Genomic DNA, 21722 nt, shown 5'->3' on the forward strand with positions numbered 1-21722 from the left:
GACTGCTGTTATCCTTACCAGCCCAGACTCTACCACTGAGCATTTCGCCCATGCGTCAGCATTAGTCCACCCTCCAACCATGTTCCATCTTCTCAATCACTGTCTGGAATGACTCCCTTAATCCTTCGTTCCCCATCGTCAGGAGCCTTGTAACGCCCTATTTAGAGAATAGGAATTCACTGGAGCCTTTGCTCTCTTCCCTGCCATGACTCCTGGACAGGTCTGGGTGCATAACCAAATGTTTCAACACTTATTGGTAGCTAGCCAGTGTCATATCCTTGCCCTTTTTAACCATCCCTGGCGTGATGGGGAATTTCTTTCTCAGTGGCGAGAAAGTGTTGCTATCCCCATTGTGAAATCAGGTAAACTGCCTCTTCAGATGCACAGCTATTGTCTGATCAATTAACCAATATCGTCTGCAAGTTACTTGAAGGGTACAATGAGTCGAATGCTGTATTGGATCCTTGAATCCCGGGACCTTTTGGTTTTGACCCAGAGTGATGTTTGCCAATGCTGCTCTGCTACAAATAATTTATTCCATCTTGAGTCTGCTACTCGAACAACTTTTGCTAGGCATCAACACCTTGTTGCAGTATTCTTTGATCTGCATAAAGCTTATGATACCACATGGCACTACTACATCTTTTCCACCTTACATGAGTGGGGTCTCAGTGGCTCACTCCCAATTTTTATCCAGAACTTTCTTTCATGTCGCACTTGTCAGGTACATGTTGGCGCCTCCCATAGCAGCTCTCATCTGCAGGTGAATAGGGCTCAATACGTTTCTGTTTTGAGTGTCTCTTTTTGGTGGCTGTCAGTGGTCTGGTGGCAGCTGTGTGACCTATGGTGCCCCATCTTTCTATGCTGAAGGCTTTTGCAGGTACTTTCGTTCATCTGTGATGGGCATCGCTGAACAGACTGCAGGGAGCAGTATGATGAGTGCAGTCTTGGGCTCTCACTCGAGGCTTCCACATTTCAGCTGCTGACACCTGTGTTATGCATTCTGTCATCGCCACTCAGTGCATCCCCATCTGAGTCTGTATCTTTATGGCTGGTCCATCAATGTAGTGGATTCTCAGCATTTTTTGGACTATTCTTTGATGCCCCATTGAAATGATTTCCCATCTTTGCCAACTAAAGCAATACCAACTGATACACAGACTACTCTACTCTCCTGCAGCTCCAAAGCATTGGTCCAGTCCCATCTACATTATGGGAGTCTTGCATACAACTTGGCATCACCTTCGATGGTACAGATGCTGAACCTGCAACATTACAGACGTTGGACCTTACACACCATTGTGAGGTACAACTGGTAGCTGGAAACTTTTCGACTAGACCCGTGATCAGTCTCCTAGCATCTTCGGCAGCAACAACAGTTGATCACTTATGTGTTACGCATCTGCTGCTGATACGAGGATCCCCCTCCCGCAGCGGCGGCGTAGGTCTGTAGTTAAGATTGCCATCCACATCCAGTCCCTCCCTTTTTTCCCAGGAACTCCAGCTTTCCCCTCTAGAACCTCTTCTCTGGACCCACTCATCTACATCTCTGGTGCATCCAAGGTACACAGCTTTGCCTTGACCTATTAAAAGGTCCGAAAGACTTGGCTCCACCAGAAGTCCTCCACCACCAATTCTTCTCCATTCTCAGCACGTTTTTGGTTTCAGAAGTAGTGTATACTGATGGGTCGATGGTTACTGTTCACACTGGCTTTGATTATGTTCATGCGAGATGTAATTAACGTCAATCCTTGCTGCGTGGGTGCAGAGTTTTCACTGTGGAGTTGTTAGCCATCTCTCTTGCTCTTGAGCAAATCCATTCCTGTACTGGCGAGTCCTTCCTCTTCTGTAGTGACTCCTTGAACAATTTACAAGCTCTTGACCAGTGTTACCATCGCCATCCCTTGGTCGTGACTGTCCAGGACTCCCTTTTTGCCCTCAAACAATGTGGACACTCAGTGGTCTGTGTCTGGACACTGGAACACATTGGGGTTCCAGGGAATGAATTCACTGTCAGGCTGGACAGTTTGGTACTGAAAAGCTGCCTCTTGGGATTGGTATTAGAGAACCAGACCTTTGATCAGTATTATGTCATCAAGTTCTGAGGATTTGGAGTACAGAATGGCACACTCTGACTTGGCAAACAAACTACAGGCAATGAAGGAGACCATGAATTTGTGAAGGTCCTCCATGCGGACCTCTCATGAGGACTTCATCATTCTTTGCTTTGGCCGTATTTTGCTGACTCATGGTTATCTATGGCACGAGAATCCGTCCCACTCTCATTGTGGTGCCCATTTTTGTGATTGACATTTTGCTGCACTGCCCTAACCTAGCTGCCCTGCAGTGGACTTTTCGTCTTCCAGACTTGATACCCCTGGAGTTAGTAGATGATGCCTCAGCAACTGAGCTGGTTATACAGGTTATTCGTGAAGGGAGTTTTTATCGGTCTCTCTAAAGGAGGGCACCTCAGCCTTGTGGGCCCATTGAGGTGTTGGCAAAATGCCCTGTTTTGTCTCCTTTGCCCCAACTAGCCAATGGCTGTCTGTGCTTGATGGTCTGCCATCGCCCTCTCCCTACCTGTTCTTTAGCTCATGTTCCCCTTCTCGCGTGTTCTGTTGTACTTGGTTTTCTTCCTCCGTTGTCCTGTGCTTCTCTCGCCCTGTCCATGTCACTAGTCTTTTCTGTCTATTATTGGGTGCACTGTCTCTGATAAGTGGCAGGGGGGTGGGGGAGGTATCCCCCCCCCCCCCCCCCCCCATTGCACTGTCTGCCTTTGAGGGCCTCCAGCTGCTCCCTGGATTGAGCAATCACCTGCCTTTATTCTTTCTCCCCTTTTCTTCTTCGTTGTTCCTTTCTCTAAACTTTGTTGACCTTCAATGACTTTGGCATTTTCTTTCCTTGGGTTTTGCGCACTAGGCCCTTCTTTGGTATGTAGTTTTGTTGAATAGCCTGTTCCAGGTAGGATGGACTGATGATTTCGCATTTTGGACCCTTTGATCATTAAACCAACAAATTAAATCATCTGTGTCTCCTTTGCAAAAGTAATCTCTGGCATTTACCACTGGGTTCTGCAATAGTGGGGACATCCTCTGTCTGTGTCGATCTCCATTTTCTCATTCATCATGTTGGCTCATATCTTTCATTTACTTACCATGCTCTTTATCCACCTGCATTAGCGCTCTAAATGCTATGCTTTTCTACAACTGTAACTGTGGATTTGAAGGTAATGTTGCTAAAAGCCCCCTCAGTACCCAGGAACGTGCAGAGAACAATTTCCTGCGAATGTAGATCTCTTTCCACATTCCCAACAAGTTGACAAGGTGTATCGCATGATTTGCCTGATGGTTGTGCTTGTTGGTTTTCATGTAGAGGAACCATCATTAACCTTCTTTCTGAAACATGCTCTTCAATCAGTTTTTTTCTGATGTCTTTAGAAGAAAGGAAGACAGACTGTTTGGTCTTATGTCCATAGCCTTGGTATGATCACTTCTGTTTGGGTTTGGGATAAAGACAACATCCAAGCATAAGGAATGACTCTTGCTGCTTGAATGACTGAACAGTCTGCTCAGGACTCATTAATCCCTCTCATTCTTGTTGCATGTGAACTAAAAAGATTCCTCAGGACTTGGTGAATTTTGTGTTGAAACGTTCTTACCGCCCATTGAATCTGCTTTAGTTACTGATTCTTGGTCTATTTTATCTGCCAGAGTGCATTGGATCTTTAGGAGCATATCCAGTGCCTCATGCACTGTCTTTGTAAACCAGCAATCCTCCTCCCTTACAGTCCTTCCTGGTTCTGTTGGCATTCTTGTCATGATTTTCTTAAGTCTGGCCATAGCAGCTGTAATCTCTACCTCCTCACATGATACTTCGTTGTTGAGCCTATCTGCGACTCAGCATCTCCGCTATATCGTGAGTAGCAACTTTCATTTTCATAATATTGTTATATGAGATACTGAATTTGACTGGTTTGATGCGGCCCACCACAAATTCCTCTCCTGCACTAACATCTTCATCACAGGGCAGGAAACGTGCACCCTCTGTCCTCAGTTATTTGTTGGATATATTCTAGTGTCCTTCTTCCCTTATACTTCTTACCCTCAGCAGCTCCCAAGCTAGTATCATGGAGGTTATTCCCACATGTTGTAACTCATGTCCTATCACATCATCCTTCATCCTTCTTGTGATTGTTTTCCATTTGCTCCGTTTTCCACTGATTCTCCAGAGAACCTCCTCATTCCTTATCTTATCAGTCCACCTAATTTTCAACGTTATCTGGAGCACCACATCTCTCATGCTTAGATTATCTTCTGTTCCAGTTTTCCAACTTCCTGTGAATGCTGTGCTGAAAATATATATTCACAGAAATTTCTTCCTTAAATTGTTTGGTAGACTTCTCTTGACCAGGAATGCCCTGATTGTCTGTACAAGTCTTCTTTTTGTGTCATCCTTGCTTTGTCCATAATGAGTTTTTTGCTTCGAAAGTAGAATAATTCCTTAACTTCGTCTACTTCATGGTCACCATTCTTCATTTTTAAGTTTCTCGCTACTCTCTTTTCTGCTACTTTTGTTACTTTCATCCATCTACGGTTTACTCTCAATCCATATTCTGTACTCATTAGAAAATCCATTCCAGTCATCGGGTTCCATAAGCCCTAATCACTTTCACTGAGGATTGCAATGTCGTCACTGAGTCTTATCATTGAGATCCTTTGGTTCTGAATTTTAATCCTGCTCTTGAACTTTTCTTTCGTTACTGTCATTATTTCTTCGGTGTATAGTTTGAACATTAAGTGCGAAATACTGCATCCCTCTCTAGTACTTGTACATATGTTATGTTACCTGTCTTTTTTTTAATGCTTTTTCTAGGTTGATAAATCCTATTAGCATGCCTTGGTTTTCTTCAGCCTGGCTTCTGTTACCAAGTGCACTATCCTAAAGCTAAACTGATTGTCATCTTTCAGATTCTCACTAGTCCTTTCCATTCTTCTGTGTATAATTCTTGTTAGCACCTTGGATGCATGAGTTATTAAGCTGAATGTTCGATAGTTCTCACTCTTATTTGCCCTTGTTAGCTTCGAAATTGTGTGGAAGACATTTTTTGAAAACTCTGATGGTACGTTGCAGTCACGTAGGTTCTACACACCAACACAAATAGTTGTTTGGTTGCCACTTCCACCAGTGATTTTAGAAATTCCAGTAGAATTCTATCCATCCCTTCTGCCTTATTTGATTTCAAGTCTTTTGAGCCTTCTTAAATGCTGACTGTAATTCTGCATCCCCTTTGTCTTCAATATTGACTCCCAATTCCTTGTTCTGTCATGTCATCAGACAAGTCCTCCCTCGCATAGAGGCCTTCAATGTACTCTTTCCAGCTACCCACTGTTCCCTCTGCACTTCATAGTGGGATTCCCATTGCACCTTTAATGTTACCACCCTTGCTTTTAATATCACTGAATGTTGTTTTGACTTTGCTGTATGCTGAGGTAGCCCTCCTGACAGTCATTCCTTTTTCTTTCCTGCCTTAGCTGCTCTGTGCTTCCTATTTATTTCAGTCCCAAGGAATTTATATTGCTGTATTCGTGTCTCCCCCTGCACATTTTCCCCCTGCAGGTCTGGGGGCTAGAATAGGCTTTAGGTATTCCTGCATGTTGTAAGAGGCAACCAAAAGAAGTCTCTCACATTTCAGCCTTTATGTGATGGTCTCCTGTAGGGTTTGACCTCAATTTTTCAAAATTTTCCCAAAGAGCGAGCCAATTAGGGAAGAGCACCTTACGTGGTACGTAGTGGTGTCCATCATGTGCTGAGACCTCTTGCATCCTTCGTCAACGTGGATCTGCACTTCTGCTCATTCTCCAGGTGTTGAGCAAGGTCACCCTCCTGGGTACATTTCCCTCCATCCCCTGTGCAGTATTGATTTCTGCGCTGTTGACGATAATGGACTTCTTAGCTCGTTTGCACCTGATATCCAGCACGGTAGCCAGACCGTTATGGTGGGGCCGCCATGTACCCTGTTGGTTGTAGCTCCCTGACCACACAGGGATTGCTTTGCCGATGCCCGTGGGGTCCGAGGGATAATCAGGTTGCCACTGGTGCCGTCATCTTGGCCTTCGAGGGTGACACATTTTCCGAGAAGGTCAAGGTGATAGTCTGCTGCTGTAACGTAAAGCCATATATCCCTCCCCTGATGCGGCACTTTAAGTGCTGGAAGTTTGACCATATGACTTTCTGCTGTTCTTCCAGCATCACTTGTCGGGATTGTGGACATCCTTCACATCCCAATACTCCCTGTGCGCTACCTCCCATCTGTGTCTCTCACATTCGGGACGACGACGGTTCAATCCCGCGTCCGGCCATCCTGATTTAGGTTTTCCGTGATTTCCCTAAGTCACTCCAGGTAAATGCTGGGATGGTTCTTTTGAAAAGGGCACGGCCGATTTCCTTCCCCATCCTTCCCTAATTCAATGAGACCGATGACCACGCTGTTTGGTCTCTTCCCCCAAACAAACCAACCAACCCATCTGTGTCTACTGCAGAGAGCAGCATTCACCTAGCTCACTAGACTGCAGGGTTCTCCAGAAAGAAAGAAAAATAATGGAATACAAGACCGTGGACCAACTGACAAACACTGAGCTGAGAGAAAATATGAGAGGGTACATCCTGTGCATAAGATGTCAGCCTATGCCGCTGCTACGACAACAGTTCTGATCCTCCGTTCCGCCGCGTACAGTTGGCTCTCAGAGCCATCAGACTCCACCTGCCCCCTTGATGTTGGGGGGCACTTCCCTCCCTGTTGCTCCTGCACAACCTACTTCAGGAGCAACACCCCACCAACCATCTGAGACGTCAGTACCCACTTCTCAGCTGGAGAAGCGCAAGTCTTCTTCAGCTCCTCTTGCCAGGGAAGGGATCCCTTGGGTCACTGCCTTCCCAGATTCCTACCAGTGGCAAAGCTGACATCCGCCAATGGCTGAAGCAACCACAGGTAGCTGGTCATAGAGCTTCACGGTCCTCCTCAGTCCCTGAGACTGAATCAGTGAAGCCCTCCCAGCCGGACAAACCTTAGGAGCAGCGAAAGACACGTAAAAAGAAAAAGACCCCCAATAACCAAGGCACTACAGTGGCACCCACACCACCACTACCTACAAGCTCTGTGTCTGAGGATGAGGTGGAGATTCAGGTGTCCACTGAGGACGTAAATCTGACTGGGCCCTCAGACGCAATGGATGTTGATCGCACAGGTACTCATCTGGTGGCAGCAGGTGACCCTGAGGCATAGACTGCCTCATTGAGTGTTTCATGCCTTCCCAGTCTCACGATCACGTAATATCCTCCAGTGGAATTGCTGTGGTTTTTTCCACCACCTGGCTGAGCTACGGAAACTGTTAGGCTTTACACCTGCTTTCTGCAATGCCCTCCAGGAGACCTGGTTCCTGGCAATGCGGACCCCTGCCCTCCATGGCTGTAAGGGATTACAGGAACCGTAGTGACTATAGTAGAGTGTCAGGTGGAGTTTGTGTCCATGTCCTGAACTCAGTATCTAATGAACCTGTGACCCTTCAAACCCCTCTTGAAGCTGTGGCTGTTGGGATAAGGACGATGCAGGAAATAACTGTCTGCAATGTATATCTTCCTCAAGATGGTGCAGTAGCCCTGAACATATTGGCTGCACTGATTGATCAACTCCCTAAACCTGTCCTACTTTTGGGAGATTTTAACATGCATAATCCCTTGTGGGATGGCGCCATACTTACTGGCCATGGTAGGGACGTCGAAAATTTACTGTCACAACACGACCTCTGCCTTTTAAATACAGGTGCCCCCACACATTTCAGTGTGGCACATGGTACACATTTGGCCATTGATCTCTCGGTTCGCAGCCCTGGCCTTCTCCCATCTATCCACTGGAGAGCACATGACAACCTGTGTGGTGGTGACCAGTTCCCCATCTTCCTGTCACTCCCCCAGCATCATGCCCACAGGTGCCTACCCAGATGGGCTTTAAACAAGGCAGACTGAGAAGCCTTCACCTCTGCTGTGCCCACTGAATCTCCCCTACATGGTGCCATCGATGTTGTTGTTGAGCAGCTCACTACAGCAATCGTTTCTGCGGCAGAAAACTCGATTCCTCGTTCTTTAGGGTGCCCCCAGCGAAAGACAGTCCCTTGGTGGTAGCCGGAAGTCACTGAGGCAATTACAGATATCGGCAAGCTCTACAGCGACATAAGTGGCACCCTTCACTAGAGCACCTAATAGCCTTTAAGCAGCTCCGTGCCCCTGTTCGCCGGCTTAAAAACGATGGAAACAGGAGCGTTGGGAGAGGTACGTGTCGACCGTTGGGTGCCATACATCACCTTCCTAAGTCTGGACGAAGATCAGACATCTTTTTGGGCATCAGACCCCAACAGGTGCCCCTGGGATAAATATCAATGGCATTTTATCTACTGATGCAAACATGATTGCCAAGCACTTTGCTGAGCACTATGCTAGAGCCTCTGCGTCGGGGGAACTACCCCTCAGCCTTTTGCACCCCCAAATGATGAATGGAAAGGAAAGTTCTCTCATTCACTACACGCAACAGTGAACCCTATAACACCCCATTTACAGAGTGGGAGCTCCTTAGTGCCCTTGCACATTGCCCCGACACGGCCCCTGGGTTCGATTGGATCCACAGTCAGGTGATTAAACATCTCTCACCTGACTACAAGTGACATCTTGTCATCTTCAACAAGATCTGGTGCGATGGCATCTTTCCATCGCAATGGCGGGAGAGCACCATCATTCTGGTGCTCAAACCCGGTCAAAACCTACTTTATGTGGATAGGTACTGGCCCACAGCTTTGCCAACTTTCTTTGTAAGCTGCTGGAACGTATGGTGTGTCGGCAGTTGGTTGAGTCCTGGAGTCTTGTGGCCTACTGGCTCCATGTCAGGGCAGCTTCCACCAGGGTCGCTCTACCACTGATAATCTTGTTGTGTCCCTTGAGTCTGCCATCCGAACAGCCTTTTCCAGACGCCAGCATCTGGTTGCCGTCTTTTTTGACTTACTTAAAGCATAAGACATGACCTGGCCACATCATATCCTTGCGATGTTGTATGAGTGGGGTCTCTGGAGCCCGCTCCCAGTTTTTATCCAAAACTTCCTGTCGCTCCGTACTGTACGTGTCCAAGTCAGTGCCTCCCATAGTTCCCCCTGTATTCAGGAGAATGGCATTCCGCAGGGCTCCGTATTGAGTGCGTCTATTTTTAGTGGCCATTAACGATATAGCAGCAGTTGTCCGGCCGTCGGTCTCACCTTCTCTGTGTGCAGATGACTTCTGCATTTCGTACTGCTCTTCCAGTACTGGTGTTGCTGAGCGGTACCTACAGGGAGCCATTCACAAGGTGCAGTCATGGGCTCTAGCCAATGGCTTCCAGTTTTCAGCTGTGAAGTCGTGTGTCATGCATTTCTGCCTGCATCGCACCATTCATCCAGAACCAGAACTTTACCTTAATGATGATCCACTCACTGTAGTGGAGACATACCGATTCTTAGGACTGGTTTTCGACACCTGATTGACTTGGCTACCTCACCTTCATCAGCATAAGAGGAAATGCTGGCAGCACCTCAATGCCCTCTGCTGCGTGAGCAACACCAACTAGGGTGCAGATCGTTTTACACTACTGTAGCTCTACACAGCCCTTGTTCAATCCCACCTTGACTGTGGCAGTCTGGTTTACGGTTTGGCAGCACCCTCAATATTGCATTTACTTGAACCAGTGCACCACTGTGGCGTTCGCCTAGCAATGGGAGCTTTTAGAACAAGTCCGGTGACCAGGTCCTGGTGGAGACCGGAATTCATCCATTGAAGGTTAGGTGTGCACAACTGCTCGCCAGTGACATTGGACACGTTCGTAGTTCTCCTGTGCATCCAAATTACTGTCTCCTTTTCCCACCCACGGCGGTTCATCTCCCGCATCGGCGGCCCAGGTCAGGGCTTACGATTGCAGTTCGTGTCCGGTCCCTTTTGTCTGAACTGGAGTCCTCCCCATTACCACCTCTTCTTGAGGTCCATTCACATATGCCTCCATGGTGTACACCTAGGCCGCAGATTCTTCTCCTTCTTAAGCATGGCTCTAAGGACTCCATTAAACCTGCGGCTCTCCGCTATCACTTCCTCTCGATTATCGACATGTACCAGGGCCATGAAGTGGTTTACACTGATGGCTCAATGGCTGATGGCCACAAAGGCTTTGTGTACGTTCATGCAAGACATATTGAACAGCACTCTTTGCCAGATGGTTGCAGTGTTCTCACTGCAGAGGTGGCGACCATATCTCGTGCTCTTGAGCACGTCCGCTCATGCCCTGGTGAGTCACTTCTCCTGTGTACTGACTCCTTGAACAACCTACAAGCTATCGACCAGTGCTACCCTCGCCATCCTTTTGTAGCGTCCATTCAGGAGTTCATCTATGCCTTGGAACGGTCCCGGTATTCAGTGGCGTTTGTGTGGACCCCAGGACATGTCAGAATTCCAGGCAACGAACTTGGCATCAGGCTTCCGTAGATGGGCATCTCCGAAACTGACCTGCGTTCTGTCTTATGCCGCAGGGTTTTTCGGCTTTGAGAGACAGAATGGCAGAACAGTATGCACAACAAACTGCATGTCATTAAGGAGACTATGAATGTGTGGAAGTCTTCCATGTGGTCCTCTCGCATGGAATTTGTTGTCCTCTGCCTGCTCCTCATTGGCCACACTTGGCTAACGCAAGGTTACTGCCTCTGTCGCGAGGACCCACCTCGGTGTCGCTGTGGCTCACAAATGACGGTCGTCCACCTCGTGCTGGACTGCCCACTTTTAGCCGCTCTGCGGTAGACTTTTAACTTTCCCAGCACCCTACCGTCAGTGTTGGGTGACAATACTTTAACAGCAGCTTTAGTTTTATGTTTTATTCGTGAGGGTGGGTTTTCTCATTTGATCTAAGTTTTAGCGCATGTCCTTTGTCCCTCTGTGTCTTCCACCCTAGTGCTTTTAGGATGGAGGTTTTAATGTGTTGCAGAGTGACTGGCTTCTCCTTTTTATTCTCATGGTCAGCCAGCCATGGTAATCTGCTCTCTTGTTTTGATCTCTTCTACATGTTTCTTGCGTCTCTCCATGGTTTTCATGTCCGATTTTGTCCATTTTATTGTTTTTTGCCCTTGTGTCATTCTTTTCTCCTTCCTTGCAGCTATGTTTTGTATGTCTTGATTATTTTACTCCCATCCTTGTGGAATTATTTTAATCGGAACAAGGGACTGAAGTCCTAGCAGTTTGGTCCCTCCACCTCCCCCCCCCCCTCTTTTAAACAAACAAACCAACCAACCAACCTGCACATTTTTGTACTTCCTCCTTTCAGCGATCAATTGAAGTATTTCTTCTGCTACACAGGGTTTCTTCGCAGTTACCATCCTTGCACCTATGTTTGTTTGTCCAACACCTGTGACTGCCCTTTATGGGGACGTCCACTCCTTTTCAACTGAACTGTCTACTCTGGATTCCTTATTGTAGTATCCACTTCCTTAGCAAACTCCAAATACATCTCCATCATTCCTCAGTACTTAAGTATCCCACTTCCTTCCACACTGATTCTTCCGGATGATTGCTTTCATTGTACTCCTTAAATTGTGACCTGACTTGCTGGGGACACTTCACAATCCAATCTCTGTCTGACCGTAATGTAATCCTGCTGGAATCTTCTTGTGTCTCCAGGTCCTTTCCAAGTACACTAGGGTGACAAAAGTCATGTGATAGCGATATTCACATGTACAGATGGTGGTAGTATCACATACAAAAGGTATAAAAAGGTAGTGCATTGGCAGAGCTATCATTTGCACTCAGATGATTCATGGGAAGAGGTCTCCAACATTTTACAGCTGCAGTACAGGAATTAACAGACTGTGAACACAGAATGGTAGTTGGAGCTAGACATGTGGAACATTCCATTTTGGAAAGTGTTAGGGAATTCAATACTCCGTGATCCGCAGTGTCAAGAGTGTCCCAAGAATACCACATTTCAGGCAGTACCTTTCACCACAGACAATGCAGTGGCCAACAGCCTTCGCTTAATGACAGAGCAGCTGCATGTGTGTAGAGTTGTCAGTGGTACCAGATAAGCAACACTGCTTGAAATAACAATTGAAATCAGTGTGAGATGTACAACAAACATAATCGTCAGGACAGTGCAGCAAAATTTGGCATTAATGGGCTATGGCAGCAGATGACCGACGCAAATGCCCTTGCTAACAGAACATCATCACCTGCAGCTTCTCTCCTGGGCTTATGACCATATCAGTTGGATCCTAGACAACTGGAAAATATGGCCTTGTCAGATGAGCTGCAGTTTCAGCTGGGTATAGGTGATGCTAGTGTTAGTGTGGCGCAGATCCCATGAAGTCACAAGTCACTGTGCAAGCTGGTGGTTGCTCCGTAATTGTGTAGGCTGTATATACATGGTTTGGACTAGGACCTCTGGATGTTGAGTTACTTGGAGCCCATTTGCAACCATTCATGGAAGTCATGTTCCCAAACAGTGATGAATGACAATGCACCATATCACTGGGCCACAATTGTTTGAAGAACATTTTGAACAGTCCGAGCATGTAGTATGGCCACTCAGATAACCTAACATGAATCACATCAAACATTTATGGGACATAATTGAGAGGTTAGTTTTTGCACAAAATCCTGCATTGGTGACATTTTCACACTTACGGATTGCTATAGAGACAATTTGGCACACTATTTCTGCAGGGGACTTCCAGCGGCTTGTTGAGTCCATGTTATGTCAAGTTACTGCACTACACTCGGTAAATGGAGGTCTGACAATGTTGGGAGGTATCCCACGACTTTTGTCACCTCATTGTATATCTCCTCCTCTTGTGATCATTGAACAGTGTAATTGCTATTAATATCTGAAATTTATTTGCAGAACTCAGTTAGCCATTTTCCTCTCTCGTTCCTGTTACCAAGCCCATATTCTCTCATAACTCTTTCTTCTGTTCCTCCTCCTACAACTGCAATCCAGTGCCCCATGATTATTAGATTTTCATCTCCTTTTACATACTGAATTACCTGCTCAGAACGCTCATATAGTTTCTCTATCTTTTCATCATCTGCTTACCACATTGGGTGGTATACCTGAGCTATCGTTGTTTGCATAAGCTTGCTGTTGAATCTGATGGTAATGAACCTATCACTGAACTGTTCAAAGTAGTCACTGTCTGCCCTATCTTCTGTTCATAACAAATCTTGCCCCTGTTTGAACATTTTCTGCTGCCATTCTTACCCTATATTCTTCTGACTTGAAATCCTTGTCTTCTTTCCATTTCACTTCACTGACCCCTATGATATCTAGATTGAGCCTATGTTCCAACTTGTGATGTTCCATGTTGTATGCCTCATAGAATGTCGTACTGATGCTGGTTATTCCACCTTTTACTCAGGTTAACCTCCTCCTTGGCAGTCCCTTTCTGGAGATCTGAATGCCTTGTAGGTACGTTTTATGTCTCTTCAATGCAGTGGTTACCATTACCCCTTCTGCATCCCCATGCTGTTGGTCATTGCTTATTATTCCGCTTTTTAGGAGCACTTTCCCACTGCAAGAGCAAGATGTTCTGCAAGCAGATGATGAATAAATAAAAACTTTGTTCCTCCCTTTACCCAAGACATTGTTACATTAATTCAGCAACTGGATCAGGGAGTCATATCATCATTTAAAGCTCATTATCAATATGAACTGCACACTTAAATAATAAATCCTGATAAGGAAATGGCAACATTCTTTAAATCTGACGACTGTTGCTTATTCAATAGGCCTAGTGTGGCATAGTATGTCAGATCCCAATTAGGAATTGCTGGAACAAGTTTTCCATTGAAGAAAACACGACATATGGAGAATGTAGTGACACATGTTACAACAACAATGACATTCAGTCTGCATGCAGTGTTCTCCAGTGTAATACGTGAAACATTGAACAATGTAAATAAAGTCTTATGTGGGTCAAGACACAAAGTGAATCAAATCACTTGATGAGCATAAAACAATATGCGCAAAAGAAAATGTAGGAAGTAGTCTGCGAAAGAAGGTTATTAACTTTTTTAAAGCAGTGGAAAAATGAACCTACAGTTGCTTGTAGACAGTGTTGTAAATTTTCATGTACTTTGTTGTGTATTTTATATAAGGTACTGCAGTACATAATTTGATTTGAAGTTACTGTAATATAATAGTTTGGTCACCAATTGAGTGAGGTTTACGTAATTAATGCATTAGGTAAGTTTTTTTTAAAATGTTTTACTTCTAATGCCCTTTAAGTGTAAATTCTGAACAGTATATAGTACAGTATAGTGTTGCATTATGTGCTTTTCCAAACTTACTGTGTGTAGTTTGTCCTTTCACAGCTCACTCTTGGTATACCACAGTTAAGCCATAATTCAGGGCTAAAGTGTGTCCCCCGACAATCATGTTGTATCAGCTTCTAGCGTGTTTTCAGAATTGTAGTTTGGTATTTACATAATAAAAAGATGTGAAAACTGAGATTTGTTAACATTTACACTTGGTTTTTACTAATTTTTAAATTGTATTTTCATTTTATGCTAGAATATGACATGTTTTATGTTTCCAATTTTAGGCATACTATAGGGCAGCAAAAGCAGCATTGGGAAGTGGTGACACTGACAAGGCTCTGCATTTTATAGAAAGAGGCATCCGTGCTTGTGCAAACCCTGCAGATTTACACAAGCTGAAAGCTGAAACAACTGGTAATAGTAAGTCTGAAAAAACTCTCATATTTCTAGATAAAGTTGTCAGTTATTTTATTCATGGTGCTTCCAATGCTGTTTGTTACAGGCTGTGCCAATTGTGACTGCAAGACTGTAGAGGATAAGCAAGAAGATGTAAGTTTTTATATGTTTAACTATTTTCCTCCTCCTCAAAAAACCACTTTCTGGATTATGTATGATACCTTGTTCCAGTCATACATGATATGTGTATCAGAGGGAATTCAATTACAGTCATGGTCTTTTCATGAGATACATATAAGACAAAGTGCTACATTGCTTAATTCTTTGTGGGACTTATATACTTTGAATATCAGCAGTGACCTCTCAGTGTCTGTGTTGTAGTGCCTGCCACTGGGATTGGATGAGCACGACCATGACACTTTCACACTCAATTAACGAGCCAATCACAAAAAATACTGTCATTCTCCCCCCCCCCCCCCCCCTCTCTCTCTCTCTCTCTCTCTCTCTCTCTCTCTCTCTGTCTGTTGTTTATATTCGATTTTAGAATTTGCGTTAAGGATTCACACATCACTCATGTGACAGTTTGTACTTCCATATTTTATTTATTTGTTTCAAATCTTCATGCTACAATTTCTCACCATTGTTGTATTCATATCGGGTCTCCAGCTGCAACATATCGACATCTGGACACAATATTTTGGCTGTCCACCTGGCCACCATCTTCAGGTGAGTAGGCCGTTGCACTATCTCTCCGGAACTGAAATCAAACAAGCCGCGGCGGCTCCTTTATACACCGACCGTGGGTCCACCATGGCTGCGCGAAAATAACTGCCTTATAGTGACAGGGAAAACATCGCACCAGTGGTGAAAGCTCGCAGAAACGATAAATCAATATCAAACATTGTTGACAGTTTTTGAAGACTAAGACAAGGTCCATTGTTACTTAATGTCAAACAGAACAGGGCTCCAACTCTTACTTAAAGAATACCCCTTATCTCTGTTTATATTATTGTCAGATAGCCAGATTTCAATGGCTTCTTTCACTACAGTCCCAATACCGCGACGCAGGGGCAATCACTTGTGTCTCATCGTACAACATTTTATGTACTTCTGTAAAACAATGTTCTGCCACTACAGATTTTTTTGGCTGAAATAAACACATATGGTGGTGATGCTCCACCCAACGATCCTGGACTGTACGAATTGTTTGTCCCTGCAATGGCAGGGAATCTTGTAGACTCCAGGCTTTATCAAACCTAAATCATCCTTCACTGAACCCAACAGGGCTCTGGTCTTAGCTGGTGGACTGAAGACATTTTTAATATTAAATTTCTTTAAAATTCTACTTATTTTTGAAGATCTTCTCCCCACAAAAGATAGGAATGCGACCGATTTGGTTGTATGTTCCATTGGTTCCTGCGAAGGTCCAATCTGTAGAGCACGACAGATCTGATTGTCAGTATAACCATTCTGCTTGAACACAGCTTATAGATGGTCCAGTTTGTGTGTCAAACTATCTGCATCTGAGATGGCATAAGCTCTTTTTACCAATGAACATAGGACTCCGTTGTGCTGGTGCAATAGACAACAACATGAAGATTTTGGTCCGTATGCATGGGCTTAAGATAAATACTATGTCCTAATGTCCCATCATCCCTCCTGTAGACCAAGACATCTAAAAACGGTAGTTTTTCATCCTTTTCAACTTCCACTGTGAACTTAATATTGGGATGCAGGCAATTAAAATGATGTAGGAAACGATGTAGAGCATCCCTCCCATGTGACCAAACCATAAACATATTGTCGATGTATCTCCAGAATCAAGTTGGTTTTAAGAGCACCATCTTCAGCACCATGTCCTCAAAATATTCCATAAATAAATTGACAACTATGAGTGATAGCGGACTCCCCATAGCCACTCCATCAGTTTGTTCAAAGTATTTCTCATTAAATAAAAAATACATCGACATCAACATATGGCGACAAAGCTTAGTTGTTTCTTTGTCCATTTTTTGTCAATCAATTGCAAAGAATCTTCAAGAGAAACTCTGGTAAACAGAGACACAACATCAATACTAAACAGCACATCTGTGGGACTGAGACACAAAGGCTTCAAACACTGAATAAAAACAAGAGAATTGGAAATATGGTGTTCACGTTCTCCGACATGGAGACTGAGAATGGACACTAAATACTTGTAAGTAGGAGTGCCCAAATTGCTGACAATAGGCCGAAGGGGTATTCCCTGTTTGTGTACGTTAGGTAAACAGTATAATCTCGGCAGGACTGCAGCACCAAGTCGAAGTTTTTTAAGAACATCATCAGATAATGAAGTCTTCTTCAAAAGAAAAAGTGTCTTCCATTTTATACATTCAGTTGGATCATTCTTCAATCTTCGGTATGCCGAGTCTGCAAGCAAAAGATCCAGTTTATCCACATAATTGTTCTGCGAAAGAAGAACCGTTGCATTGCCCTTGTCTACTGGAAGAATTACTAAATCCTGGTCTTCTCTGATGGAATTGATCGTGGCTCTTTCAAGCGAGGAGATGTTACGTTGCAGGGATGGCACCCGAAGCAATGTATGAAAGACCTCTTGCCTAACCTCATCAGCTAGATCATCAGGAAACCTGGACACCGCTTGTTCGGCAGCGGAAATGGATTCTGTAATGGGAACATTCCTGGGTGTAGGTGCAAAATTCAATCCCTTTTCCAATATTGGCAGCGTAGCATCGTCCGGTTGTTTGGTTGTGAGACCCTTTGATGACATCTGTCAACATGTTGTGATCAATCTCACAATGAATTGTTATGCCGAGAAAGTTTATGGAGCCACATCTTACAATTGTTTTCGTATAACTGAGTTACACACAGAGGTGGTCGGGACTTGTGGCAGTTTATTTAGAGTGAGAGTTATGTGCAGGATACTCCTCAGAAACCTTGCAAGCTAACTCAAGCCAATTTTCGAAAACAAAGCAAAGTCCAGTCCATGCCAGATCAAAGTTCTGCGTATGACAGTCAGAGTTCACAGTAGTAATACTTATGCCAGACTGACAGCACACTTGCTGCAAGCTCCACAGATCTCATCACAACTAACTTAGATCAACTCTGGTTTGGCTTATAAGGCTGATTGTAGGGTTGTCTCATCAGAGGGCACACTTGATGACCGGCACCCTTCAGGTCGTGACCCTACACCGGTCACAGTATTATTCGCCAGCTATGCAGTTTCTATAGTCATGTTGTGCAAGTGCCACTACATCACCCCCCCCCCCCCCCCCTCACACACACACACACACACACACACACACACAAATAGCAGCAGCAATGACCACTAGGAGAGAAGCAGGTGGTGCATGATCCAGAACAGGCCATCTGAAAAGGGGGAGGGTTGACATCGATGGACATCACTGCAGAAGCCGAGTCAGGACTAGTGTTGAGAGAAATAGATGGTTGTTGACCTGGATGGCCACGATAGTTGAGGCAGTGGTAACTGGTGACATGCAGAACACAAAAGTGAAGTGAGATAAGGAATCAATCATTACTAACCACATAGAGCCCAAACAACAGGCCAGTAAAATCTAAGTAGAAATGCTCTCATGGCTCCATAGCATGTGACCAGGAAGAAAACCATTGGGGATATGCTCCATTGGGTAGTGTGCTTGAGGCACAGCTCTTTCGGCCAAAGAGGGGGAGGAATTAGGATGCACAGCATTCCTCAGCCAAGGTCTAAAACGGAACTGCTTGGTTCAGGGTAATTGATGCTACCATAGTCAGTAGGGATGAAATTTGGCCCCTGGTAGCATGTCTGGCCACTTGTGTTGTACAAAGTGAGCCTGATTGTGTAACATTGGGGTCTTGCAGGAGGCAGCCACAATGTTGTGTAATGTTAAGGGAAAAGTTGAAACATCCAGATATGACTCAAACTGGAAATACGTCAATTCATTTTGGCCCAAATTTAGTTGGGTTGCTTGGGGAATATGGACAGCACTACTGCCTTTGTGTGGAACATCACTGTTCAATAGTGGACAGAATAGTGAAAATTAATTAAGTACAATGTCCACTGCTTAAGGTGATGTGGACAAACCTGGTCTGGTAAGTAATGTTCAGGACCAAAGATGATGAGCAATAGGTAACAATCTGAGACAGGAAGAAATTTGTGTCCATAAAGCAATAATTTAAATTTCTGAGGTGTGTAAATCATAGTAAGAGTCTCCTGCTCTATTTGAGAATAGCATTCCTGAGAATTGGATAATGTCTTAGAAGCACATGCAACATGGCGCTTAGTACCGTCGATGTATTTATGGGACAAGATGCACTGATACTGTCAGGAACAAATCAGTTGCTACTATCACAGGCAGACCAGGGTTGCATCTGCATCAACATCACAGCTCTGCAATTCACAGCTACTATCATATACAGAGCAGGGTTGTATCTGCATCAACATCATTACTCTGCAATTCACATTTGGGGGTTTGGCAGAGGGTGTACACAACCTCTTTCAGGTTATTTCTTGAGCATTCCACACTCAGATAGCACCTGAGAAAATGAACACGTAAAAATTTCCATTCGAACTCTTGATTTCTCTTATTTTACTGTACTGTAATTTTTCTATATGTAGGTTGAAATCAACAAAGTATTTTTGCTCTTGGAGGAGAAAGTTGGTGATTGAAATGTTGAGAAAAGATCTCGCCACTATGAAAAACACCTTAGTTGTAATGAGAGCCACCCGAGCATATGCATCATATGTTACTCCGTCCCCTGTTTCATGATAATACACAATGAGCAGCCCTTCTCAGAAATTTTTCAGTGTCCTCCATCAGTGCTATCTGCTAAGGATCCCGTATCAACAACACTCCTGCAGAGGACAAAAAGTGCAGCGTAGGCAGCCTCTTTAGTAGACTTGTTACATCTTGTAAGTATACTAATAATAGTATGCAGTCTTCGGTTCGCCTTGTGCTCAAATTGTGATGGTTCCAGTTCCAGTTGTTCAAGATTGTAATCCCTAGGCATGTAGTTGAATTTGACAGCCTTTAAATTTGTATTCCCTTTTTTTTTTTAACCGTGATTTAACAGTGTCTGCTTTGTATCCTTGTGGAGAACCTCACATTTTTTATTGTTTTGATTCCAAACAACTTTAGCACTGTACACATTTCTTGTCGAAATCAGTTTTGACTTCGTTTTGACCTTCTGATGACTTTACTAGACAGTAAATGACAGCATCCTCTGTAAACAATCTAAGAAGGCCGTTCACATTGTCACTCAAATTGTTTTGTAGATTAGAAACAGCAGCAGATGTAGTCACTCAAATTGTTTTGTAGATTAGAAACAGCAGCAGATGTATAACACTTCCTTGGGCAATGCTAGATATTACTTCTGTTTCACTCAACGACTTTCAGTAAACTACTATGAACTGTGCCCTTTCTCACTGGAAATCATGAGTCCTTCCGCACAGCTGAGAGAATACTCCATAGGCATGCTTTTTGATAAGGAACTTTTGGTAGGCTATGTTTCCAGTTGCATTGCTTGCTTAAGACAGTCTTTAAAGCCTGGAATACGTGCGCGGCGACGTGCTCTCCGCGTTTTCCGCCACCATCCTACTTTGGCCAACTGTATCCGCTATAAGCAGTTCCGAGCGCGATGCCGTCGTGTCATCCGAAATAGCAAGAAGGCAAGCTGGAAATTCTTTATTAGCTCATTTAACACCTTCACTCCCTCCTCGGAAGTTTGGAGTCGGCTTCGACGGTTCTCAGGCGCGCCTAGTTTCTCCCCGGTCTCTGGGCTCACTGTCGCGCATGATACATTAGTGGACCCCGTCGCAATTTCTAACTCATTGGGTCAGCACTTTGCTGAGATTTGGAGCTCTTCAAATTACCCACCAGCGTTTCTCCCGAAGAAACGTGCAGCGGAAGTGCGACCTCTTGCTTTCTCCTCTCAAAATCGCGAAAGCTACAATACTGTTTTCTCCATGCGGGAACTCCAATACGCACTCTCTTCTTCTCGCTCCTCCACCCCAGGACTGGATGGTATCCACGTCCAAATGTTGCTGCAATTATCAACCTATAGTCTGCGTTACCTCCTTCGCCTTTATAATCGAATTTGGACCGACAGTACTTTTCCCAGACGATGGCGGGAAGCTATCGTCATTCCTGTTCCGAAACCTGGAAAGGACACACATCTCCCCTCTAGCTATCGCCCCATTTCTCTCACGAGTAGTGTCTGTAAGCGTATGGTGAATTACCGTTTAGCTTGGTGGCTGGAATCCCGCAGTCTTTTAACACCTGCCCAATGCGGATTCCGAAAGCATCGTTCTGCAGTTGACCATCTTGTTGCTCTCTCCACTTATATCATGAATAATTTTCTCCGGAAACGCCAAACAGTAGCAATATTTTTTGATCTGGAGAGAGCATACGATACCTGTTGGAGGATAGGTATCCTCCGCACACTGTTCTCTTGGGGGCTTTCGAGGTCGGCTGCCCCTTTTTCTTCGCGAATTTATGGCAGAGCGCACATTTAGGGTGCGAGTGAACACTACTCTCTCCCGTACTTTCTCCCAAGAAAACGGGGTACCCCAGGGCTCCGTGCTGAGTGTTGTACTGTTTGCCATTGCCATCAATCCAATTATGGATTGTCTCCTTCCTGATGTCTCGGGCTCCCTCTTTATGGACGATTTTGCGATCTACTACAGCTCTCAACGGACCAGCCTTCTTGAACGACATCTTCAAGGATGTCTCGATCGCCTCCACTCTTGGAGCATCGACACCGGCTTCCGTTTTTCTCCCAGTAAGACCATTTGTGTTAATTTTTGGCGACGTAAGGAGTTTCTTCCGCCCTCCTTACATCTAGGTCCTGTCAACCTTCCGTTTTCAGACGTCGCTAAATTCTTGGGTCTTATGTTTGACAGAAAACTGTGCTGGTCCTCCCACGTTTCCTATCTTTCGGCTCGCTGTCTGCGATCCCTCAACACCCTC

The 21722-nt window shown here is 44.8% G+C and overlaps 1 protein-coding gene across 5 annotated transcripts in view; it reads left to right on the forward strand.

The window, feature by feature from the left end:
• LOC126184526 (uncharacterized) overlaps positions 1 to 21722 on the forward strand; it is a 338097-nt gene that overhangs the window by 20394 nt on the left and 295981 nt on the right. For 4 of the 5 annotated variants that reach the window (XM_049926932.1, XM_049926965.1, XM_049926948.1 and 1 more), the window contains 2 exons: positions 14649 to 14784; positions 14867 to 14913. In XM_049926932.1, coding sequence (XP_049782889.1) covers positions 14649 to 14784; positions 14867 to 14913 — 183 coding nt within the window. The remainder of the gene's footprint in view (positions 1 to 14648; positions 14785 to 14866; positions 14914 to 21722) is intronic. The other variant, XM_049926957.1, reaches the window with a different exon arrangement.

Source organism: Schistocerca cancellata, chromosome 1 (genome assembly GCF_023864275.1).
Source record: "Schistocerca cancellata isolate TAMUIC-IGC-003103 chromosome 1, iqSchCanc2.1, whole genome shotgun sequence".
In the NCBI taxonomy this organism is placed as follows: Eukaryota; Metazoa; Arthropoda; class Insecta; order Orthoptera; family Acrididae; genus Schistocerca; species Schistocerca cancellata.